Source organism: Pelobates fuscus, chromosome 9 (assembly GCF_036172605.1).
Source record: "Pelobates fuscus isolate aPelFus1 chromosome 9, aPelFus1.pri, whole genome shotgun sequence".
NCBI lineage: Eukaryota > Metazoa > Chordata > Amphibia > Anura > Pelobatidae > Pelobates > Pelobates fuscus.
The window spans coordinates 159,270,490-159,295,735 of NC_086325.1; the positions used below are offsets into that span (position 1 = coordinate 159,270,490).

The 25,246-nt window shown below is 41.3% G+C and overlaps 1 protein-coding gene across 3 annotated transcripts in view; it reads left to right on the forward strand.

The window, feature by feature from the left end:
- Positions 1-277: 277 nt before the first annotated feature.
- The window catches only part of SEC16A (SEC16 homolog A, endoplasmic reticulum export factor), a 33,115-nt gene continuing 8,146 nt past the window's right edge, over positions 278-25,246 (forward strand). For all 3 annotated transcript variants that reach the window (XM_063432869.1, XM_063432870.1, XM_063432871.1), the window contains exons 1-25: positions 278-3,994; positions 4,751-4,866; positions 5,915-5,997; positions 8,145-8,280; positions 8,801-8,999; positions 9,076-9,256; positions 10,454-10,596; positions 12,001-12,062; positions 12,943-13,081; positions 13,527-13,766; positions 14,046-14,143; positions 14,679-14,760; positions 15,314-15,431; positions 16,220-16,331; positions 16,780-16,885; positions 16,971-17,111; positions 17,750-17,863; positions 18,075-18,279; positions 18,815-19,045; positions 19,428-19,510; positions 19,923-19,970; positions 20,497-20,655; positions 21,266-21,355; positions 21,728-21,787; positions 23,501-23,609. In XM_063432869.1, the coding sequence (XP_063288939.1) occupies positions 329-3,994; positions 4,751-4,866; positions 5,915-5,997; positions 8,145-8,280; positions 8,801-8,999; positions 9,076-9,256; positions 10,454-10,596; positions 12,001-12,062; positions 12,943-13,081; positions 13,527-13,766; positions 14,046-14,143; positions 14,679-14,760; positions 15,314-15,431; positions 16,220-16,331; positions 16,780-16,885; positions 16,971-17,111; positions 17,750-17,863; positions 18,075-18,279; positions 18,815-19,045; positions 19,428-19,510; positions 19,923-19,970; positions 20,497-20,655; positions 21,266-21,355; positions 21,728-21,787; positions 23,501-23,609 (6,721 nt within the window). In that variant the 5' untranslated portion in view covers positions 278-328. The remainder of the gene's footprint in view (positions 3,995-4,750; positions 4,867-5,914; positions 5,998-8,144; positions 8,281-8,800; positions 9,000-9,075; positions 9,257-10,453; positions 10,597-12,000; positions 12,063-12,942; positions 13,082-13,526; positions 13,767-14,045; positions 14,144-14,678; positions 14,761-15,313; positions 15,432-16,219; positions 16,332-16,779; positions 16,886-16,970; positions 17,112-17,749; positions 17,864-18,074; positions 18,280-18,814; positions 19,046-19,427; positions 19,511-19,922; positions 19,971-20,496; positions 20,656-21,265; positions 21,356-21,727; positions 21,788-23,500; positions 23,610-25,246) is intronic.

Here is a 25,246-nt window from a genome sequence, read left to right on the forward strand (position 1 = left end):
GACATTCTAATCCTTCTAAAATCTAATAAAAAGTTTGAATTGAAGAAAATATTTATTTAAAAAAATGTGGTTCCCACCATTACAGAGTTAAATTCAACATGAATATCTCTCTTGAGTGAATAACCCTGAAAGATGTCCTTTTGATGCAAAGAATGCTTGCACTGGGCCTAATGTAGTGAAAGGCAAACAATATTTAGTTTGCTTATTGTTTTGAAATTATTTACCTGCAATTTGTTTCTGGTTTTAACTTTTTCCCCCTTCTCTCTTTGCAGCCATAACCTGTTAGAAGTTCACTTGAAAACTGCTGACTTTAACTTGAAAAACAAAAATGCAGCCACCGCCTCCGTCTGGGCCGCCTGGGTCCAATGGCCCTCCGCGCATGTCTATGACTAATAATGCATATCGTCGTAAATGTGGGCCTACACCCACTGCAGCGGCTGCAGCTTCTGTGCAACCAGTAACTGATCCATTTGCATTTGGCAGAATGACACCGCAAAATACAACTGGAAGCAATGCTGCAAGAGGGAATCTGTTGGCAATGCCAAGCCCATCCCCTTCATTGTACCACCAGCCTGTGCCAGTCAGTGCTTCAGCAGTTGGCGAGAATTCCCAGGGGACACAAGCATCAGCACAGGGATCTGTACCCCAGGCTGTGCCTAGAGGTTCTCAGTTTACAGGAGCAGCTGGTCCCTCTACAGGGGGTGGATATTTTACAAATAGTGCTGCTTCTGTACCTTCTTCACAACCTGGACTCGGCCATCCTCCTTCACAACCTTTTCATTACATGGCAAGTGGACTTGAAAATGCCTTTTTACCTGTTCAGAACCGATCTCAGAGCCGGCAAAGTAACCCTCCCGATTTGAATAATACTGGTGCTGTTTCAGCCCCATTGCCATCATTTGTTCCTGCTCCACCTCAACAAAGCACTGGCCCTTGGGGGTCCATGCAGGGTGCACCTCCTACCTCGGCACAGAATTTCCCACCAGCTTCCCAGCATCAGTCTTACAATGCTTCATATTCTTCGCCTCCTTATTTAGAAGTGTCTAATCTTCCTCCCCAAGCACCATTTCATCCCAACGACACATCATATCTTCCTATGCCACCGAGGTCCACTGCATCACAGTTTCCAGTTGCAAGTGGTGCAAATAATGTCCTTCAGCACAGCAGTTCCCAGTTCAGCAATGTACATCAAATGGACTATATGCATAGCCACAGACCTGAACAGAGCAATTGGTTTAAACCACCGTATAAAGAACAAACACACCAACCTCTACCGAATCCCAACCTCATGCAATCTGGAGGTCCTCCTTCTGTCCCAGAACAAAAACTTCTGAATGAACGTGAGAAAGCAGCCACCCAGAGTGCCCCAAGCTCAGAATCTGGTACAGTATCAATGTTCTTTAAAGGGGATGAAGCGGAAAATGTAGAAATAATATCGTCCATGCAGCAGCACACATTTAATAGGCAATCATATGATGTTTCTCAGTTCCAGAATATGGGACATCAGGTTAGTGTGCCTTCATCACAACCCCAGACATCAGTTGCAAATATTCAGCCGCAGTCCTCGGTTGCACTGGGACCCAGTTCTCCAAATTCTCAACCATTTTTGTCTCAGAATATCAACAGTCCTCACGAGCCACAGGCAACATGGCAGCATGATATATATGCCGTTGGAGACCATGTACCTGTTGAAGCAGGCAATGTAACAGAACCACCTTTTGACAATGTCGAGAACATAGAGTGCATTCAAAATCAAGAAGTTCTCCCAAATGATCCTAACATCAGCCTTGTGCCTTCTAGTGCAAATTCTGACTTGTTCCGATATGGACCAGTTCCGGGGCCCAACCAACCTAAAAATGCCATTCCCCATACTGAAGGGGGTCCAAACTTAGAAATGCCTGACTGTTTAAATCAGCCTGTCAGATCTGATAGTGTGTCGTCCAACTACAGTAGTTTAAGTCACAGGAGTTTGCAAACAGGAAACAGCAGTGCGAACAGGCCACAAGAGCTGGTGGGGACTTTTATTCAAAAAGAGAGTGGTAAACTGGAAAATGATCCAGCTAATAGTTTCTTTAAGCAGATAGATTCTTCTCCAATGGGTGGAGATGTGATTGCTCAGGCTACGGCCCAAAACAATTTTCATGGGAGTTTGTCGCAGCCACCTACTCCAAGTCCACCTAAGCCTACAGGAATATTTCAGACAAGTGCAAATAGTTCCTTTGAGCCTGTTAGGTCCCATGCTGTAGGTCTAAAACCAGCTGAGGTTGACCAGTCTAAAGTGGTTGTGGAAGGACGAGAAGGATTTAAGCTGCCACCAAATAACTCTCAAGGTATTAATATGCTAGCAGCTTCCCCGGGGAATTTGGAGCATCCGCCTGATAACATGGAGACCGTTTTCTCAGATAAACCGAATCCTTTGCTGTTTGCCGCAAACACTGCAAATGTTTTTAAGTCGGTAGGTGGTCCACCTTTAGATAATACGGCTGCTTTACTTGACAGACGCCCACCTTCAAGAGCTCATGGTTCAAACAAAAAATGCGAGAGTCCTGCTACGACCCTGTGGGCTCAAGGGGAACTACCAAATTTTGGTGGAAATGTTCTTCTTGCTCCGGCTGCCCCTGCATTGTACGTTCCTCCTAAGTCTCAAGTGGAGGTCATTCAGCCCCCAGAAGAGGGATTATCGGGTCCTCAACCTAGCAGGCCAGAATTGGCTAAATATGAGACCCCACCTGAACAACACGTTTCTTCTGAAAATTTAGAGAATCCTCCTAAAATTACAGATGATGATCAGCTTCACTCCCAGGCAAGTTCAGGTTACGCCAGTCTTTTGTCTTCACCGCCCACTGAGTCTTTGCAAAATCAGCCTGTTTTAATTGCTCCTCCAAATAAAGCCTATAATTTGCTTCAGCCAATTAATTTCTCTTTATCTTTACCAAATCAAGTTAAGAACTTGAGTTCCGCAAATGATTCTGCAGTCACTGAGAAGCTTGCTCCTACAAGCATAGGCAGTAACTTTAATTTGAATGAAAATGCTTCACTAATACAAGCAGGACCTGTCCTAAATACACCTGTGTCCTCTAATCAATTAAACAACAAATCTACAACATTTAATAATCATGCTCATGAACCTTTTCCTAATCAACAATTAAATAACGTAATGCCGTCCGCTAATCAGTTACCCCTTAATTTAGTCACAGAAAATCAAAAGACTGTGAAGGGTGAAAGTGCACTTTTTGGTTCTGTTAATAAATCTTTTATCCCAGTGTCTGCTGGATCAAATTTACCGGTGGGTAATGGAAATGGCATGTTTGCTCCACCAGTGTCTATGAGTGGTGGTTCTGTCAACCGTTCCAACAGCCAGGTGGAGAACGCTGGTGCTTTGGACTTCACTGTACCACGGGCACCTGCCAATCACAGTGCAAATAATGAGGTGCCGATTCCTAGCCGTCCACTCACAGGAGGGCCTGTATTCCCTATACAGTCTGTCAGTGTCCAGAATTTCCAGCCTGGGGTCGATATTAACAAGCAGGGTTTTTATCAGCAGGTTACTGATGACAGAAGACGGCATCCTGTTTTGGGGTACCCTCAACAGGGTCAAGGAACATCGCAAGAATACATGGTTCCTGTCTCACAACCGTTATCTCTGAGCTCTTCCCAATCAGCTCCTGTACCTAAACCCATGTCATACCAACCACAAATAGAAAATCAAGTGGCAGATGTTCAGCAACCCCCTGTGGGACATCCCATTACCAGTGCTTCTGAGCTATCTTCTAAATATGGACCTTCTGAGCCACTTTCACATACTGCTCAAACTGTTCCAGGAACATCAGCCCCAGTAAGCCTCAACAATATAGCTGGGTATCCACCTCCACCAAGACCTCCTGCTTCCCAGACACCACAACAAGCAGATAGTTACTACTACTATAGGACTTATGGCACATACCCACCAGCATACCAACCCATGGAATCCAGAGCAGCACATATGTACTATCAGGTAGGTCCTCAGAACTCTGGGCACATTATCCTTGTATTGTTACTAATGTGTCTGTCTCGAAGTAGTATTTTGCCTAATTTATTCAATGTTTTTATCGCAGTATGGCATATATTCACTAATCTGATTTGAAATCCAACTAGCAAATTTATTTTAGGATAAATTAGAATTTTTCTTTCTGTTTGTTTTTCTCTCATCTATTGTTTTGTCTTAGTTTTTGTGGCCCAAATAAGGCATTTATTCATTAAATTGCAAATTGTCGAATTGACAAGGGAACTGCGGGTTTTAGGCAGGTAGCTGAATTGTGACATTATTGTGGCCTAAAATTGTAAATGTTTTTTTCTTTCATTAACTACACTTGCTATCTTTTATAGAAGACAGCAACTCAGGTACAAACGTTTTAAAATCTATCTCTTGTTGGTGACGGGTTCAATTTTCATGATTTGTGTCATACAGCTGCATGATGTCTTTGCTTTGTAAATGGTGTAGTTTAGTGTTGTGCTGTTTTACACTTGTCTAGTACTACTGCTATCACGCACATTGATCATGTACCGGTGTCTGCTTTCTTCCAGCAGTTCTATCTTATTTTAGCGCATTGAAGCAATGAGGCATTTCATGGGTTGGATATTTGCTAATTATGTTTAATTATTTATGCAATTCATTAAATGAGAGAAACAAATCCTACACTATGCAGGAGTAAAGCTCGTGATGGTAAACGGCTTCCTTTGTTGGTTATTCTAAAGGGAATTTCTCTTGCAGGACCCCTATGCAGCCTATGACCCAGCTTATGTTTCATACCAAGGAAAGTACCCCTACAAAGAACCAGAACGACCCAGTTCGAGAGCCAGTCAGTCTTCAGATCGACCCTCTTCACGGTATGTTTATTGGTTGCGGTCTTCAGTGTCTTGGAGTTTGACGTTTTGATTTGGAAAAATAGTCACAGGTGATTAAGAGATTAGATGGTTTTGGCCACTTGATTGGTGTTACAGTGTGGCTCATTATTGTAATTAGTAAGGATTTTGGTCATGTAGAGCAACTAATCTTAATCTATAAACAAAGTCTAATCCTAACACAAATTGGTTATCTGTAACTTGAATGCCCATCCCTAAATCTTAACCCAGCCTTGCTCAGTATCCTTACTGCTGCAGGGATACTATAGATGCCAAAGCAGCTTAACCTTAATGAAGCAGTTTTGATGTACAGATAATGCTCCTGCAGTCTCTCTGCCATTTAGGAGTTGAATCACTTTGTTTATGCAGCTCTAGTCACGTCTCCCAGCATGTGACTTGCACAGCCTTCCTAAACACTTCCTGTAAAGAGAGAACTAATGTTTACACTTCCTTTATCGCACTGTCCATTTTATTTAGAATCTCTTTTCTCCTGCTCTGTTAATAACCTTCTAAGACTTGCAGTGTGTGTTTTAAGTTCAATTCAGAGATCAGGAGATAACTTGTAAAGTAACTAAACATTTAAATATGTACCTATTTTTCCCATGCAGGTTGTGTGAGCCAGCCATGGGAGGTGTGGCAAGGGCTGCATAAACAGAAAAAAAAAGTGATTGAACTCTTGAATGGCAAATTGGGCAGTTAGACAGCAAAACTGCTTCATTAAGCTAACGTTGTTTTGGTGCCTATAGTGTTGCTTTAACCCTTTAAGGACCAAACGTCTGGAATGAAAGGGAATCGTGACATGTCACACATGTCATGTGTCCTTAAGGGGTTAATTTTACATTTCTGCATTTAAACAAACATTTTAGCGATTTGTTTTATGAATATCTGCAGTTACACATTTCCATGCAATTGGCATATTTTTCTAGAGCTTTTTATGGTGGATACAGAAACCTCTTTTTAACAATGTGATTTTTGATTGATTTTTATTTTTTTACTTTAAATGTTATTCTTTTTCTTTATTTCTCGCTTTTAGACAGGGATACGGCACAAAAGGAGATTGGGCTGCACCTGCAAATTACTACCCAGAATATTTCCAAGGGCATTACGAATATGGAGGTAGATCTGTGAAATGCTGTTTATTAGCTCATCACACTTAAAGGGACATAGATCGCTTTAAGACAACTGTCTCATTCATAATCTTTAGCTTTGAATGAGACTGTTGCCTCACTCTGAATACTGCAAAAAAACGATAAATAATTACATTTCTTTTCATATTTACTGCTTCTTCTTTGTTATGCTTTCCACACCCACTTTCTAACCAATCGGTGTCCTATCCCTAGGAATGTTGGGAAAGTGTATTGTGCCTGATACATGTACAGTTGAAATATCTATTCACCTTGAAACATCTGACAGATGGAAAAGAGAGGGGGTCTGATCAGTACAGCACAGGCTCCGGAGTCAGATTTTTCTCTCCTGCTGCTGCACAGAGATGCCCTGTTTCTCTCATTGGTGGACTGATATGAAACAGAGATGGGTGGGTTAAGGTAGGGGTTTGGGTGATGAAGAAATTCCCCTAGCTGAGATGCGTTTCCAATAATGCAGTCTGTTTAAAAATTTTCATTATATATTTTTTTCACGGTTTTTCTTTATTTTGGTTTGTAGATATGCCTAAAGAAACCCTACTGTGCCAGGAACACAAACATGTATTCCTGACACTACAGTGTTACACAAACTAACTATTTAGGCCCCTGGCTCCACCTTGCATTGCATAGGAATGGTGGTTTTTACTCACCTTTTCTCCTTTGCTGGTCTCACTGCAGTTGGCTCCACCTCCATAGTGGAGATAATCAAACTTTCCCATAGGAGAGCGTTGGGAGGCTATTGCGCATGCACAGCAAAATGCCATGCGGCGCCGATCAGCTTGGCACTGGACTAGGAAGCACCTCTAGTTGCCATCTGAGTGACTGCCACTAAAATTGCTCCTAACCAGCAATGTTAACAATGCCTTTGCTAAAAAAAAAAGGCGCAATGTCTACAGTGCTAAGGCTGCAGGGACAGGCTATATACACAAGAACCACTACATTAAGCTGAAGTGGTTCTGGTGACTATAGTGTCCTTTTAAAGGTGCTTGTTGGGTTTTATAACAAAAAAAATTGTCAAGTGATGCATCTCCCTTTTTGAAGCCCTTTTTAAAGAGTCACTATGAGCACCATGATAACTTCAATGCAAGTACGTTTTTATGGTACGTGGAGGACCTGAGAACCATCTTATCTTAAGGGGTTAGATCTGAAATTAACACCCCATGTTAATCCCTAAAGTCTTGAAAATTAACGTCCAATCTCGTCCAGCCTCTGACGGTTGTCATTGATGGGCTAAGAGAGTCGACTCACACTCTCAGCCTATCACTAGATCCCCATACAGTAAAATGATTGAAAATGTACAGGAATCCTTATACCTTCAGAGGAAATGGAGGGGAAGGGTAATTTGGTGCCATCTTCCAGGCGTTGGGTTAAAGGACCACTCTAGGCACCCAGACGACTTCAGCTTAATGAAGTGGTCTGGGTGCCAGGTACCTCTAGGATTAACCCTTTTTTTTTATAAACATAGCAGTTTCAGAGAAACTGCTATGTTTATAATGAGGGTTAATCCAGCCTCCAAATCCTCTAGTGGCTGTCTCATTGACAGCCGCTAGAGGCGCTTGCGTGCTTCTCACTGTGAAAATCACAGTGAGAGCACGCAAGCGTCCATAGGAAAGCATTATGAATGCTTTCCTATGCGACCGGCTGAATGCGAGCGCGGCTCCTGCCGCGCATGCGCATTCAGCCGATGACGTCGCGATCAAGATGGAGAGGAGGAGGAAAGCTCCCCGCCCGGCGCTGGAAAAAGAGGTAAGTTTAACCCCTTCCTCTCTCCAGAGCCTGGCGGGAGGGGGTCCCTGAGGGTGGGGGCACCCTCAGGGTACTCTAGTGCCAGGAAAACGAGTATGTTTTCCTGGCACTAGAGTGGTCCTTTAAACCATTCATGGAACTGTAAGGTGTTGCATATTGCATTTCAGCCTTAATGGCTGGCTGAGTACCTTGAGATATGCAGTCCTCATCTGCTGCACTTGCAGAGATTCCTAACCACTTCTCTAGTGACCATCTGTTGTTGGATAGCAGATCACCCATAGCTGCTGGTTCACTGTTTATCCACCAGTTGTTCAGGCGGATGTATGTTGCCTTCAAAGATTTAAAGATTACTGTTATCTCTTTCTGCTCTCACAGACCCTTCACGTTGGGACCGCTATCCTGGTGCATACGATCCTGGCTATAGAGACCCCAGAAACAATTACTGGAACTACATGTATGGAAGCATTGAAGATCCATACCAGAGAAAAGTCCCGTATGCGTATCCTAGCAGGTTTGTTTTAGACTCTCTTTAGGGGTGATGTAAAAATTGCCGTGACCTTTAATGTAGATTGAGGTTAGTGCAAAGGTACTATTTGTAGCGTAACAAATGAATCTTCCACGCACATGTTGAAAGACATTTTTTTTGTATTTGACATATAATGCAGACAAGACAAATGTGTAAACATTTCTGAACTTGTGAAGTGACTGTTTTTGAAGTGACATTAAAATTCTAAAACTCTAGACTGTAAGCTCGTTTGTGCAGGGCCCTCATCTACCTATTGTTCCTGTGTCACTGTGTAATTGTCTCCTTTATTGTAAATTTCCCCCTTTCATAATATTGTATAGCGCTGCGGAATTAGTTGGTGCTATATAAATACCAATAATAATAATTAAATGGCGTGAGCTGGTGGAGGATTGTGCAAAATGTAGCCATTGTATGATTGCAGATCAGCAAGCTTCTGCATGAAATGCTGTACATTAATTGTTATTACCTGCATGTGGTTTGCAATAACTCTGACTCTGATTGGTAGGTATGATGTGTATGAAGATCGCTGGCAGTACGACCCTCGTTATGTTGGGGGCTTTGATGATGAGAACGAACCCCGAAGAGATCTCGCCAAAGATGATTTCGACAGGCGTAGTGTACACAGTGAGCATTCTGCCCGCAGCCTGCGTAGTGAACACAGCACCCACAGTCGGCGGAGCAGCTTCAGCTCCCACTCTCAACATGTGAGTATTTCATATTAGACCTCTACAGAACCTCTATTGCCAGAGACCCGATGCTAGTAACACTGTATCTTTTCAGAGTCAGATATACAAGAGCCAGCAGGATCTCACTGCAGGTGCATATGATTCCCAGGTTGCAAATCCTTCTCTCACTGACTACACATATGGGCTGTACCCTAGCGATTACAACAACCAGCAACCGGTAGACTCCTATCAGTATGGTTACCAGAGCAACACAGAATGGCAGGCACTAGAACAAGGTAGAGATTTTGTGACCTTTCATTGTGGAATGCATAATGTTCTTTGTCACTTGTATTTATATTTTATACCAATATACATGTCTATAAACCTGTGGTGTTTTTTTTTTTTTCTTCAACTTTAGTTTAAACTTGTTTTCCTGGCACTATAGGGTCATTAGGTTTGTGTGTCCCCCCCCCCCCCCCCCCCCCCCCCCCCCCACACACACACACACTTTCAGGGCCCCCCTCCTGCTGGGTTAAAACCCCTTCAGCGCCAAGCTCCCTCAGCGCTGGTGACCTCTCCTCCCTCTGCCGACTTCAGATCCGAATGCACATGTGCGGCAAGAGCCGCGCGCGCATTCAAACTGCTCATAGGAAAGCATTACTCAATGCTTTTCTATGGACGTCCAGCGTCTTCTCACTGTGATTTTCACAGTTAAAATCACGGAAGCGCCTCTAGCGGCTGTCAGTGAGACAGCCACTAGAGGCTGGATTAAGCCTCAGTGAAACATAGTTTCTCTAAAACTGCTATGTTTTTAGCTGCAGGGTTAAAACTAGAGGGACCTGGCACCCAGACCACTTCATTGAGCTGAATTGCTCTGGGTACCTATAGTGGTCCTTTAAGCTTAGGGAAAGAAAAAGTTGCTTATCCTTCTAGTTCAGTTGGCATATTTACTAAATTCCAAATTGTGCTAATCTAATAATATGTTGGGGTACGTGCTCTAACAGGTTTTTCAGATATGTATCCTAAGAACATAAAGATGAAATGGAGATAAATGAATGAGCAATACGCTTAATTTTCTTTCTGTTAAAAACACTTAACTTTTATTTGAATTACTGCTGAAGAAGAGCACATAAATGATGTTAAAGACTTTGTAGATAATAGATGTGGCGATTTTTGCAATTTCCTTCTCGCATACGTAAAAGCAAGGTCTTGCTGTGTTTCAGCATGCTGTCCTTCAGGTTAGCTATGCTAGTTTACTACAGAAAGTATTGTAAGCATTCAAATTTGGGAATTCTAAAATGAGAAATTCACACATTTACCTCTGGTATTTTCTTAGAAATTTTTTTTTTCCCCCATACAGGACAGCTGTTATGGCAAGGATGATATGATAGATTAATAAGTGAATATATTTTATTTAGCTACAGCCATAATCATCAATTACCAGCCATGTGGTACAAATCATGTTTTAATTTGTTCTGTATACTTGCTTTTAGCTCCTGCAAGACCTATGACACCAGAGAAGTTTGGAAGCCCGCATGTCTGTGCCAGATTTGGCCCTGGCGGGCATTTAATCAAAGTACTCCCTAACCTCCCTTCCGACGGGCAGCCCACGTTAGTTGAGATCCATAACATGGAGGTAACATATTGTACCTTTGTACTGTCATAGCAAGGCATTTCCTGTCAATTCTGTCAATCATATAGGTGTCCTTTTTTTTTTTATATATATATATATATATATATATATATATATATATATATATATATATATATATATATATATATATAACTGGCCAACTTTATACATAACCTCATTTACAAAATATTTATTTTAAGGGAAACAACAACAAAAATCCTGCTTTTATTTTGAGTGTTTATTATAATTTTACCTAGTGATTTTGTTCTATGCAGTATGTAATTTCTGAACAGGAGATTGATCGAATACAAGAGCCATTGAAATTTGAGAGATAGCAAGTAAAAATAGCTTCTGTAACTGCCGGTCATATCCACAACTCCAGGTCGACAACAGTAGATATGAGGCCCTTGCTTTCGAAAGCCTCTGAGACTAACTGCTAATAGTTCTAATGTGCCAGAGGTTTTCAGCAGTGAAATCAAATAAAGAATGAATGTTCTTCCGAAACGTAGCTATCACAAGTCTGGCGGCTGCAGGTAATGTTGATTGGAGGGTCCCTGTAGCAAAACACATCTAAATATTTCTTTAAATGTTCTAAAAGAGGTTTAGAAGAGCAGGCAGAAACAAACTATACAAATTTCAACTTAATGAAGTGGTTATATGGCTATAGTTCAAGGGCCCTGCCTCTGCAAGCTCATATGATAAAACATTGATTTTTATTTTCTAAATTAATTAAATGTTAGAATTTCCCATCTACTTTGTGATCCCCGTTGGCTTATAATACCATGAAGTGGCTTGCTTGACTAACTTGGGCAGTTCCATGCAGTGTTTCTGTTATTTCTGTGAGATAACCATCTTTGGCGTATGATGGCATACAGTCAGGAAATAGTGCATTCATGAGCTCAGGTGAAGCAACCATACTTGTATATATCACCTGATCACAGCCCAGGGAATGCACATAGAAAGACTAGTTTGATTGACATGTTCAAACCATACAAATACCTGGATGGAGCTTTACTAAAAGATATGTCCAAATAGCGTGTTTTGATCTAGATTTTTGGACATCATATATGCAGTGTTATTGTGTGAGGTATTTTAGTGGGTTTATCACCCATTTTTTTTTTTTAAATTTAAATTGTCTGCATTTAATTTCTTTTTAAATAACACCTTTTGCAGTTTTCCTCATTGATTTGTGATTTCCCTCACAGTTTCATGCATTAACTGTCTGGTTTAGCTCGACCATTCCCTGGCCTGCTATTCCAGGAATGTCCTGTTTACTGTCAGTGTGTCCCCTTTACACATGCAAATTATAGATTGTCCTTGGAGTACATTTACATTATTAATGCCGTATTCGTTTCAGTTTCCTGTCTTTTATCCGGATACGTTGGTTTATTTGTTGGTATTTTACAGGTTATTATGCAGAGTAGTCCAGAACAAGAGGAGTTGAGATCTTTTCCTGGTCCTCTGGTGAAGTAAGTTTTAGGTTCTAAATGTCTTCCCTCATTCATTGTTTGTTTTAAACTTTAACATATATAAGAACTAAAGCAATGGGCTTCATGCCATTATAAAGAAATGTATAAAAAATACACAAAACACTACACCAGATTAAGGCAACTTCAGAAAGAGAAAAGGATAGGCTTTTTCTGCAACCGCAGCAAGGGCGAGATGCTGTGGGTTAGCCATAGGAGAGCTGTGTTGGCATGTATCAAAAGCCTAAGGAAGAATTGGATTGGTTGTAAGTCCCCTATCTGCTCTTGTACAGTTTCCCATACATATGTGGGATGATAATCTTGTATGTATTGTACTTTGGGCTATAGTTGTGGGAGGACCAGTTTAATGTAAGTATGGTATCTATAGAGGAATTTGCTGTGAATAGTGTTGAGCGGCCTAGAGCACATACACAAATTGCCAGGAAGGGAGCCGCCCGCGAGAAGTCCTGCAAGCGCGAGTTGGCCGTACGCGTGCGGACAACGGACAGGAGGTGGTCACGGCCAGAGCGGAGAGACCGATCGTTATGCTGGGTGTGATGACACCGAATGCAAATATTTTCAGTGGCATGGGCTTTGTACAAATGCAAACATTGCCATATCTCTCAAATGGTCATGTTTTACATTGTCCGAAAAAAAAGGCTGAGTCTAAGCACCAAGCTCCGTACATTAAGATGAAGTGGTTTTAGTTAGTATCTCTTAAAGACAAGATGTTTTCATTTGCATAGTGTATTATAAAAAAGTAACACTATAAAATTATACAGTGGGAATATATAATCGGTATGTATTGACAAACGAATGTCATGCGGTATAAGCGAGGGCGCTACGATGTGGCATACTTACTTCGTTTTCTTTCTCCACACAGGGATGAAACTCACAAAGTTGATGTAATTAATTTTGCCCAGAACAAAGCCAAGGAGTCTTCACACAATGAAAATCTGCTAGATCAAGAGTCCACTCGTCTTCTCTGGGACCTAATTGTGTTACTTTGCAGGCAAAATGGGGTAATTACATCTACTAGACATTTTTTATTTTTTTTTTATCATTGCAAAACTCTTTCTACAGATAATTCACATATGTTGAAAAGGTATGCAAGTTATTTAAAGTGGCACTGTCCGTTTTATTATCACATACAAGTGGGGTTAATTATGGGGTTGTACTAAGATAAGAAAACGGTCGAGGCTAATGCAAAATTACGGGTATATTTAAATCAAAGCTTAAATTGCACATTCTGTCCACAGCCCATATTAAGTTATAACCAGAGCTATTGATGCCTTAACCAGCTAATGTCTAAGTTCAGCTTTGTTCTATAAAATAAATGTACCCTCTGTGCGATTGTGCCTCCATGACATTGCACTGATCCTTCTCACATTTGCTGCTGAAATTATTCACTGGGAAATAGTCAAATGTTTGTGACCCCTCATTTTCTAAACTTTCCTTCATTCATAGACCGTTGTTGGGACAGATATAGCAGAACTTCTCTTACAAGATCACAGAACTGTCTGGCTTCCCGGGAAGTCTCCAAATGAGGCAAATCTGATCGATTTCAGCAATGAACCACTGGAACAGGAAGAAGAATCCGGGGCTTCTCAGCTCTCGTTTCTTACGGATTCAATACCATGTACAGGGAGAATACTGGAGAAAGAGACTGAGAGGTTCAGAGAGCTACTGCTTTTTGGACGTAAAAAGGTAGGCTCCTACTTCCATCCAAAGCAGTTTTAAATTTCAGAATACACAAAGATCCGATTTATCATATTGGGTTTGTTGAGATGGTGTAACCTTGTTTGATTTCACTTGTTGCTGCTAAGTGAGAAATCCTGTAACAGAGCAAGCTTTGTTCCATGTAATTTAGTACACAGCTCGACTCGATCCCCTTTCAAACTGGTAAATCTTTAATGTGTCCCTTTGTGAACGAGCGATTTCACTGACTGTGCAAACGCCAATCATATGTTCTTGTGCTGTTTTTAGGATGCGTTAGAATCTGCTATGAAACACGGGCTGTGGGGTCATGCGTTGCTACTTGCCAGCAAAATGGACAGCCGAACTCATGCACGAGTCATGACCAGGTAACATCGGATATTGCCAGAAAGCAGCTGTATTGTTTTTCTAGGAAATTAAACTACTGTTATTTCTTAATTCTAAAAAAATTGGAAGGGACAAAAATAGTTGTTTCTTCTATCCTTTTGATCCTCCTTGGAGGAACTGCATGGGATAAAAATAACCATTCTCGCAGCATTAATCTCTTCAGGGTGAGGTTTTATGGTGTAAGTAGTTTATCTGTCACCCACAGTTCAAATCGAGTGGAAGTGCAAAGGAGAGGAAAGCTATTGTCTCCCTTTAAACTTGGAATTTCCATAGAGCAAGTGTCTTTGCCAATAATCTGTAATGTCCCTTAGTTTTTCATAAGAGATTTTGGTAAGCTAGAGACGGTTATCTCTTTTCTAACTGAGCCAGCCAGTCTCGGACAGTGGGAAATTTAATACTGAAACAATGACAAATCCCAAGTTGTATCGTTTAAAGAATGTAAAGTGGCAGCGTTGAGTTCAGTTTGTAATTTGCCTGAGCCATAATGCGTGTTTGTGTTTCTGATTTGGAATCTAGGTTTGCCAACAGCCTTCCAATTAATGATCCACTGCAGACTGTTTATCAGCTCTTGTCTGGACGGATGCCAGCTGCTGCCACGGTAAGCCTGAGTGCTTGCACAAATGAAAGAAATGTGTGTCTGTGTCCAACCTGCAAAATAGTATTTAGAGGGACAGTTCAGGCTGTATATATGTGTCCCATTAATTATCCTGGGTGGGCTTTTTTTAAATTTAGCGGTTTGAGTGTATGTTTTCTTTTGTTGTTGTTGATTGTGCCCCTCCCTTTTTACCTGCAATGTTTCTCTTTTTTTTTTCTTCATAAATGTTTCATGTATTATACCATCTGGTTTCTGGGAGTTGTAGTTCAGCTTTTAGCTTTGAGCAGTAGTAGTAGTACAAACCCTCGTTGTTTAATACGATATGCTTAGCATGTTTGGCTGAGTCACTAATCAAGAGGTTTGTGTGAGCTCTTTGTAGAAGCTGCAAAACATGGATTCTATACCAAATGCATCAACTTTAAAGTTTAGATTTTTTTTTTTTCATTTTGCTTAATGGACTGATTTTTATAATGCAATCAATAGAAAGAACAGATGAACTCCATCCTTGGCCACCATTTAAATTTTGCTTATTTTAATTGAATGATGTGTATTACAGTGCTGTGGCGATGAAAAATGGGGCGATTGGAGGCCTCACATTGCAATGGTTCTGTCAAATATTACAAATAATGTGGATGTACCAACTCGGACCATAACCACTATGGGAGATACTTTGGGTATGTGCACCAGCTTTGCTTTTACCTAGTAATAAAATGTAAAATAAATAATGGACTTGCAGTGTTTGAATATCACCCCAGGATGTGTGCACCCTGGCTATACTTATGTTTAATGCACATCGGGTTTACACTCTGCAGGTGCTTTTTTTTTGGGGGGGGGGGTGCTTTTTATTTTTTTGTGTTAATAAAAAAATGCAATTCGAAATGAGAGCATAGAAGTGCGGTAGCAAACTGTTAAACGTTAAAGCCTCAATAATGCTGCACTTTCACTTGTTGCCTGTTAAAAATGACCAGTACGTAAATAATTCTACTTTCTATGGAAATAATTTGTTGAACTGATAGGGGTGGGTAAATTGGTAGTTTGTAGATGGGATTTTGGTTCATTCACTAAACAAGGAATTGTGGAGAGTTCAGAGGGGAGTTGCCAATTATAGGGCAAAAGTGCAAGTTGGAGAGTTTTGTCTAGCAGTTTTGTTTAAAATGTACATCTCCCTCTGAACCCTGCACGTTCCGTATTTAGTGAGCAGTCCTGTTTTACTGTGAGCCTTTGCTAGTAATTGAGCTTGCTAATTTAGTAAGTGTGCTGTTATTGCATGGACTGTATAGGTGACTGTCTCAGGGTTCTAATTTATCTCTGGAATTCTACGTATGTAACAGCCGACAGGCTGAGAATTTGTGCTCCTATTAAGTTTATGAAAATAACCAGGGTTTTGCTTGCAACAGGCTGTAATGCACTGTCTGCATTATCATTCCTGCATTTACCCAAAGTGATTTTCTGCCTCCCACAGCCTCTCGAGGTCTCTTAGATGCTGCTCATTTCTGCTATTTGATGGCTCAGGTCGGCTTTGGTTTTTTCACCAAGAAATCCACTAAACTGGTTCTTATCGGGTCCAACCACAGGTAAAACCACTGATTTGCAGGATTTAATGCCAAATTTAGGAGCTGCAGGTGTGTACACATTGTTAGAATGCAGCTCTGCCTTTTTCCCCATTCTTGCCTGTAATCACCAAATCCTGATTCTTTATTGTGTGCCGCCACCATATCTAGTGAGTGGAATAGGGAGATCGCTGAGTGAAAATAACCCATAAGTTATTTGCTATGGCACTGCATCACATTTGTGATACTCCACGGGTAATATGCATTGTTTACAAATTAAAATAAAGGTATGATCCATATCTTTCCAAAGTGGTTCCCACACAGAAAATATACCTTTTTAAGTAGCTGAGGTTAGGAAAATCTCAATAAACCTTGGCAAGTCTGACTTGCCATTAATCTCGAAAGGCTAAAACTCTGCTATAGACTGCACAGATCTTTACTGCCCTTTAAATACTTATTTTGCTTTGAACAGTTTGCCTTTTACAAAGTTTGCTACCAATGAGGCAATCCAAAGAACAGAGGCGTATGAATATTCCCAGTCACTTGGAGCGCAGACCATCTCACTCCCCAATATACAGGTAAGAGCATATCCTTCCATGTTGGTGCATAGAATAGCAATTTGGTTGGTGGAGATTTTATCACGATGGTCATCTTTTTCTGCAGGTTTTCAAATTCATTTACGCTTGCCGTCTGGCGGAGTGTGGTCTCTGCGCTCAAGCTTTCCATTACTGCGAGGTCATCGCCAAAACTGTACTAAGGCATCCGTCTTATTACTCCCCAGTACTCGTCAGCCAGCTACTTGAGGTGATTTTTATTTTATTTTTCTTACTCTGGTCGAACTAAGGTTTCCCTGCACCCAGATCTAATTTGCTCACAGTTCACAAAATAATTTGCTGATTTGACATGCTTATTCCACTTCTGCAGAAATCTTTTCCCATCAGTGGCTGGTTTTATGAACTGTGGCCATAGATTTCACCTTTCTTATGTTAACAAGGATGAACACAAGTGACGGCTATGTCTATGACTTCTTAAAAGAACCACTCCAAGCACCATAATCACTACAGTTTGTTGCGCTGGTTATGGCAGGGTAGGCAACATTCGGCACTTTAGATGTTGTGGACTACATCTACCATGATGCTCTACTCTAGGCCACAACATCTAGAGTGCCGAAGGTTCCCTACCACTGAGTTATGGTGTTTGGGAGGCCTTGGTACGTCCGTAGGGTAAGTAGCCAAATAACCTGCTAATCTTTTTGACAACTTACCTGGAACCTGCTGTGCTGTCACTGCCACCTCCTGTGGAACTGAACGCTCCTGCATAGAGCTTCCGTTAGCTCTGTGCGCTAGGCCCTGCCTTGCCTTGCTGTTCAACAGCAACACAGCATACTGCACCAATGACAAGGCATGACTTCTGTTCTAACTGTGCTGTTTTTTGATATACAGGTATCCTCCCATTTGAGATTTTTTGACCCTCAGTTGAAGGAGAAACCAGAGCAGGAATTATTTATTGAACCTCCTTGGCTCTTGCGTCTCCGACATCTTGACATGCAGATAAAGGTATACAAATTTGTGTCAATTTTTTTTCTCTACTTGAATCTGTAATTTAATCTGATTATTTTCTATAATAATTTGCAATATTTTGGTACCTATTGAGGAGACTGGGGAAAGCTCGGAGCAGTAAGAAACAAATTAAAATCTGAACTGCAACTTTTAGATTAAATCGCAATTTTCACACGGGAACATTTTATACCCTTTTTACATTTTACAGCAAGGAACTGTTGTATACAATACTGGCAGAACCACCCCTCAGCAATACGCCTGCAGCACTCCGAGCTCTGAGGTGGACCACATCAGCCAAACCGATGGCATGGTACCGCCTCCGCATGTGCCTGCTGGGACTGATAATCCATTACTGGCTAACTACCTACCCAACATTATGCCCGATGGTCAGAACATTCAACTAGTTTTGCCTGGTAAGAACACCTGCTTCTTCATAGAACAGTCTCACACTGGAGATTAGTTCACAGCATTATTACATTAAACATTTATCAGCCTTTTAGATTTGTTCATTAATAAAGTGCATCATAAGACAAACCTAGGGAACTGGAGTTTTGTTTTGCTTTTTTCACCCTATATGGTGGTCTGTCACCTTTAAAATACTTGTGTTTTTGGGGTTGCCATTTTGGATTGTTTTGCATGATTAGTCCTCCCCATTAATTTGGATTTAACACCAACATTTGCTTACTCCTTTTGAAGTTGGTAGGGCACATTAACTTCAGTAAATTAGCCGAGGAGATTAATCAGAGTATGGCTGTTTGGCTGTGAGATCTTTCAAAAAATAAATATATAATGCTGATTACATTGGAGCTTCACACATGGACGGAGGTGGATCAATTTGTTTGAGTCACATGGAGTACTTTCTAGTCTGAATTTGGAACTTTAATTCTATTACAAATCAGATGAGACGCTGACATTTCATTGTGGTTGTCGTAACTTTTTGCTTTCTAGGTCCTGAAAATGCAGCATCTGTGTATCAACCGCCTGCAGGCAATGAGTCCTCTTACCCAGGGACGCCTCAGTCTCTAGGGCCCACTTCAGGATATGCTCCTCCAATTAGTGGGCTCCAATTTGTGCCATTCAGCAATGAGCAGACGGCTACCTACGCTCCATCCGTGGCAGATCCTCTGACGCCGCCTCCGCAACCAACAGATTTTGTTCCCCAGTGGAATCAGGATCCAGGTCTGTCATTCAGCTAAACTGTCACTGATTTGTTGTGTGTTACCCTTGTAATCTGGAGTTCTAGGGCCACATAAGGCCTGGAGCTCAGTATTTTAATTTTTTTTTCACTCTCTATTTGAACATTTGGTTTTATTTTTATATATATATATCTCCCAGGTGCACTCGTTGGCATTATTTAACAATTTATTTCATACGAAAATTATCATCGCAATATGATTTTCAATGTTCTAAAAGTGGGCGTTAAAAAATAACAATCTGATAACCCAATATTTACTGTGAATATGTTGCTTTGCCTTGACATGTGAATGATTAGGAAAACATATAATTTTGTAACACATTAAAGTATTTACATGCTTAAGTTGTCCTCTATCTTCCTTTAAAGGAGCCCAAAGAATTCCTCAGCATTCACCCACCAAGACGACCTTTGATTCCGGATTTGATTTTTATGGCGAAATGGCTAAAATGGTAAATATCGTTTGCTGCATTAATCGGTTTTCTGTTTGCCCTGAAAGTTTACTTAATCCTGGTGTATTTGCTATTATACAATGGTTTGTCTCCATTCTAGTACCATGGAGCTTTCTGTCGTATGAGAAATACAAGTTTAGACAAAGGAATGCTCCATGGAGATTGTTGTATTCATACACAGCACGACTGGGGGGGGGGGGGGGGGGGGGGGGTCATTGTTGTAAATAGACACTTTTCTCTGAAAAACATTTAAATCCCGCACACGCCACCATGTTATTAAAATGCATGAGATCAAATTGTGTGCACTGCATCTCCTTTTGGAATGGATACATTTCATCTGATCCCTCCTTGCTGTTATTACAGTACATGTAATGAGCATACCATAAATTCATATTGCTCTGTGTCTACACAGGCTCCAGGACAGCGATCCAGAACGGTTTCCCAGTCTTCGTCACACATTGTAAGTACCAACCTATTCTTAAAAGGCTCCTTCAAGGTTGTATACATGTTCATTCGGAGTTGGTTATGCAGGTTGAATTTTTGTTTATTTATTTTGTTTATTAACCATAGCTTAAAGGACAACTGTCTCTGTCTGGGAACTTTGCAGAATTTGCAAAGACCCCCGATGGTGACATCCCCAGTGGCCGGGAGGGCAGGCAAAGGTGAGTTCTACTTACTTGAACCTGTTTCTCACGGGCGCAGCCATCTTCTTTCAGCGGAATCTCTTCAGTACTCTTGCTTTCCCTGAAGCTGTCACTGGTGGGATATTGACACGTCTAGACGACCGTACCTCTGCCCAGTGTGGAAAATATACAGAGACAAAGTAGTCCTTACTCTGTCTCCGTAAATCTCTTGACTGGGTTGGATTTACAGGCTGTTGGGTAGGATGTTGGGTAGTTTAATTTCACTTCTTGATTGCAGATTCATTTTTTTTTCTCTTTCTTTCAAATATTGTTTTAACAATCTCACTCTTTTCATCCATGCAGAGACGGACACGGACAACGTCTGAGTCCTCGACCCACTCCATTGGTTCAGCAAGGAGAAGCTCTGTTGGGATGCAGCCATCACCTCCCCCTCCTCCAATCCCAGAATTAGACAAACCGGAAGCCAAGAAAGAGTCGAAGGCTCATAAGGCATCTCAAGGGGTAATTTATACCATCATATTTTCATCTTCACGTTACACAGCACTTGATTCAGTAAAGAAAGCCTGTTACTTGAGATGCGACTTTTATTTAAAGCAGGTCTGTCCTCCTTCTGGGTTCATCTGTCGTGACACCCCCTCACCCCCCTCCCCACCCCATCATCTTTCAGAGCTTTTATTGATTGATGGATAAGGTCATCAACAGTGAAATGACAGGAAGAGAGAATTGGAAGATTTTACAATTTCTCATCAAAAAGTGGGACTCGTCTATGGATTTATTGATTGTAGGGATTTAATGGAAGTTTGATTTTAAAATAATCAAATAACCTGCAGGTCTAGAAATGTCAGTAAATAACTACCAGTTGCAGTGAAAATAGTCTCATGATGCTCCATTATTGTCCTTAAAGAAAGAGTGTTTGCATGTGACTGACTTAGCCGCAGAAGCTTTACTCCCCCATCCCCTGCAACAACCATGGAGCTACAATCTTGCTACTGCAGATCGGTAGTGTGTTTGGTTCATCTAAAAATAAAATCAGAATAATCACATACTTGAGATCTGACTTGTAGGAGATAAGCCCTCTGTAACAATGTTTCTCTACATGGTGTTTTTATAGAATGGTAGAAGTTGGTTTCCCCTGAAAATTGGCTGGCTGATGGGAAAAGGCAAGAATGAAGCTCACTTACCTGATGACAGGAACAAATCTGTAAGAACTGGGTCAATGTGTACCTTTTAGTCTGCATTCTGTGCTGCACACCAGAGCAAGGATAGTCAGCCTTGGCTCTCACAGATCATAATGGATTGGATGAGCAGAACCGCTTGGTTTGAGGTTGTCTGCCTATGTCCTAGCGGAAGCTTTTGCCATCTTTCACTTCCTATGTCCCAGAACACTGTGCTCATAGATTTAAGCTGCTTTTTTTCCCTTCTATGTTTTACTGCCAAACGCAACTTTTCATACAGTGCAATATCGCAGTATCACATCTCTGCTTGTATCCTCTGCCAGTCACCATTTCATAGTCCCTAATAGGCAAAAGAGGAGCATTATATTAACAGCAATTCATGCTTTACATGTTTACAGATTGTCTGGGATGAAAAAAAGCAGCGTTGGATTAACATGGATGAACCCGATGGGGAAGAGGTGAGCAAACCGATTCTCTGGAGGAAGTGTATTTTCAGTGTATTTGTGGTAGTTGTTTTTGTGTTTTGTTTTGTTTCTCCCCTTACTATAGGCGCTTTTCATTGTAAGTGTCCAAAGCAAAGTATTTTCCTAGCAGTGTGGGTGTTTGAGTGGGTGTTTGTTTTTTTGTTTTTTTTATCCTTCTTACCAAACAGAAGGCATAATGCATATGTGTGTGCATAATCCAAATATGAAAAAAGTAAGGGGGCGGGGGGGGGGGGGGGGGGGGAGGAGGACAGAAAATAGTATAGTTCTGTATTGAAAATAGTGTTTAGTGAAATAAGCCGTGAACTTCAGAGCAGTAATCCGGGCTCGGGGGAACATGACTTCTAGCATTCATTGTAGGTGGCACTGTCCCTTTAAAACAATATTAATCTTGAGATGATTTGTTCAGTAGCGGTTAGAGGAAAGGAAAAAAGTCAAGAGTATAATATGGTAATATTATCATCATCAAACGGTATATTTCAAATCCACAGTTTAAAGGAACACTGTAGGATCAGGAACACAAAAATGTATTTCTAACCCTATAGTGTTAAAACCACTATCTAGCCCTCTTGCCCCTTCTTGCTTCCCTAAATATAGTAAAATCTTACTTTTGTTCAAGTCTGCAGCTGCTGGCTCAGCCCCTGATCTGCCTGTTTGGCTGACCTCATTAGATGTGTTATTTTGAGCCAATCACAATGCTTTCCTATAGGATTGGCTTAGACTGTCAAGGAGGCAGATTAGGGGCAAAGCCAGCACAAGCCAAACACCGCCCTGGCCAGCATCTTCTCATAGAGATGTGTATTGCATCAATGCATCTCTATGATGAAAGTTCAGTGTCTGCATGCAGAGGGTGGAGACACTGAATGGCAGTCACACTGTGCAGCACTGCCTCAGGAAGCACCTCTATCAGTCATCAAAGGAGTGGCTAGTGGAGGTGTCACTAGACTGTAATGTAAACACTGCATTTTCTCTGAAAACAGTGTTTACTGCAGAAAGCATGAAGGGAATGATTATACTTACCAGAAGAAAATACAACAAGCTGTAGTTGTTCTGGTGACCATGGTGTCCCTTTTATCTAAAGTTTAGTAAACGTTCATATATTTAATTTATTGTTATACAACTTTAAACCCAGAGCTTGGATAAAGTGAGTTTAATAATTTCACATCCACTGCCATCCCAGTGGATATCAGTATATTGATAATTCTCACTGTGACTTATACAGTACACCTAATCTGTCCCCCACTTCTAAGTGCTTGGAATACTGAAATAGGACTTTATTTAGCTCCCACCAGACTGTCACCAAGCAGGAAATGTATAATTAGACCAACCACAGGAACTTAGTCGATAAAAGTTCATTTTATTGACTGACAAATGCTAGAGAGGAGTAGAGCAGCCAATATCAGGTGCCATGCAATTAATCTGTTACATCAAAGTAACACAACATCGTGACTGAGCCCCTTTTTTTAGGTCACTTGCCTCTCCTGGTATTAGTCAAAAGCTAGTAGTGGCTGCACATGCCATCCCAGATGTCTAGCAGAGCTGTAGTAACCCTACTGGTCCTGTAGGTGGGAGTAGGGTGTTTTTATGTTGCCCAGCTTGATAGTATGTGTTAATTTTCTGTAAGCCCGCCTCTCACGGTTATGCAATATGAGAATCTTAATGGAGTTTTTTTTCTTCTTTTTCTTGTAGAGTAAACCCCTTCCCCCTCCTCCAGCAGGTATGCCAAGACCCCAGAACATGCCCGCTGGTCCTGGTGGCCCTCCCAACCCGTCTGTCAACATGTTCTCCATCAGAGCAGGTAATTATTCTCATGGTACATAAGCTTAGGCGCTTCACTGGAAAACAAATACTGCTAAATTGTACTGAAATTACAGGAAAAAAAGATAATAAAATGATGTAATTTGTTTAAAAAAAATAAACCATTGTTCCATTTGATTGTATCATAAAAGATTTAGCATTCTGTAAGTGCCTTAATTATTGATGACATATAGTTAGACACTGCACAAGCCTATGGTTGACATGTGGTCCTAATCATTGTGTGAATGGCATTGCCAAAAAAAACAAACATATTTCAGAATGTTCATAAGGGTGTTTAAACTGTAAATGCTATAGAACTTTTTTTTTTTTTTTTTTTTTTTTTTTGGTACAACAAATAATTCTCAAATGTATTTTTGCTCTCAGCACTCTGTGGAAACGTCTCTGACCAAAGTATCAAACGATCTACTTGTTGCAAAATGTCATGGTCACTACTCTATCCTAATTCTCCTTGACCTTTCCACTGCTTTTGATACCGTTTTGTAGCCGCTTCTCATCCTCCATAATCTCGGTGTACGAGATATTGCTCTCTCCAGTTGCTCCTCCTACCTCACCCAGGGCTCTTTTAGTGTTATTTTTTTTTCTGGCTCTGCCTCTTCCTCACAACCTCTCTCTGTTGGTGTCCCCCAAGGTTCAGTCATTGGTCCCCTAGTGTTCTCCATCTATACTGCCTCCCTTGGTAAACTCATCAGCTCCTTTGTCTTCCAATATCATTTCTATGCAGATGACACGCAAATCTATCTGTCCTCCCCTGATCTCTCCCCGCCCCTCTTGACTAGTGTCTCTGACTGCCTCTCTGCTATTTCTAATTGGATGGCTGCCCGTTTCCTTAAGCTCAACTTGTCCAAAACAGAACTTCCAGTCTTTCCTCCCTCAAGTGTTGCTCCCGTTTCTGTCTCCCTCCACGTTAATGGTGCTGCCATCAGCTCCACCACGTAGGCTCGCTGCCTAGGTGTTCTCTTTGACTCCGACCTTTCCTTCCCCCCTCATTTCCAATCGATCTCCAAATCCTGCCACTTCCAACTCAAAAACATTGCGCACATCCGCCCCTACTTAACGCCAGATGCTGCTAAGGTGCTGTTCCATGCCATTGTCCTCTCTCGCCTTGACTACTGTAATACGCTTCTCACTGGTCTTACGTGCTCCCAACTTGCCCTATTGCAGTCTATAATGAATGCGGCAATGAGGCTCATCTTCCTGTCCGCCCGCACCTCCTCTGCCTCACCCTTCTGTCAGTCCCTACATTGACTTCCTATAAAATATAGAGCTCAATATAAAATTCTGGTTCTTGCTTTCAAATCTCTACATAATGCTACTCCCACCTATCTATCCTCCCTAATACACAAGCATGTCCCGTCTAGGCCCCTACGCTCTGCCCAAGACCTGCGTCTATCCTCTGTTCGTACTCCCACCTCTGATGCTCGCCTTCAAGACTTCCCTAGGGCTGCACCGTTCCTGTGGAACTCCCTTCCCTTTTCCTTTAGACGCTCACCCAGTCTCCACTCCTTCAAAAAAAAATATTAAAAACTCTCTTTTTCACAAAAAGTTATGAATTCAACTGTTAATGGCTCCAAAACCCCACACTACGTTTTCAGTGAATACTATCCTACCAATCTACTT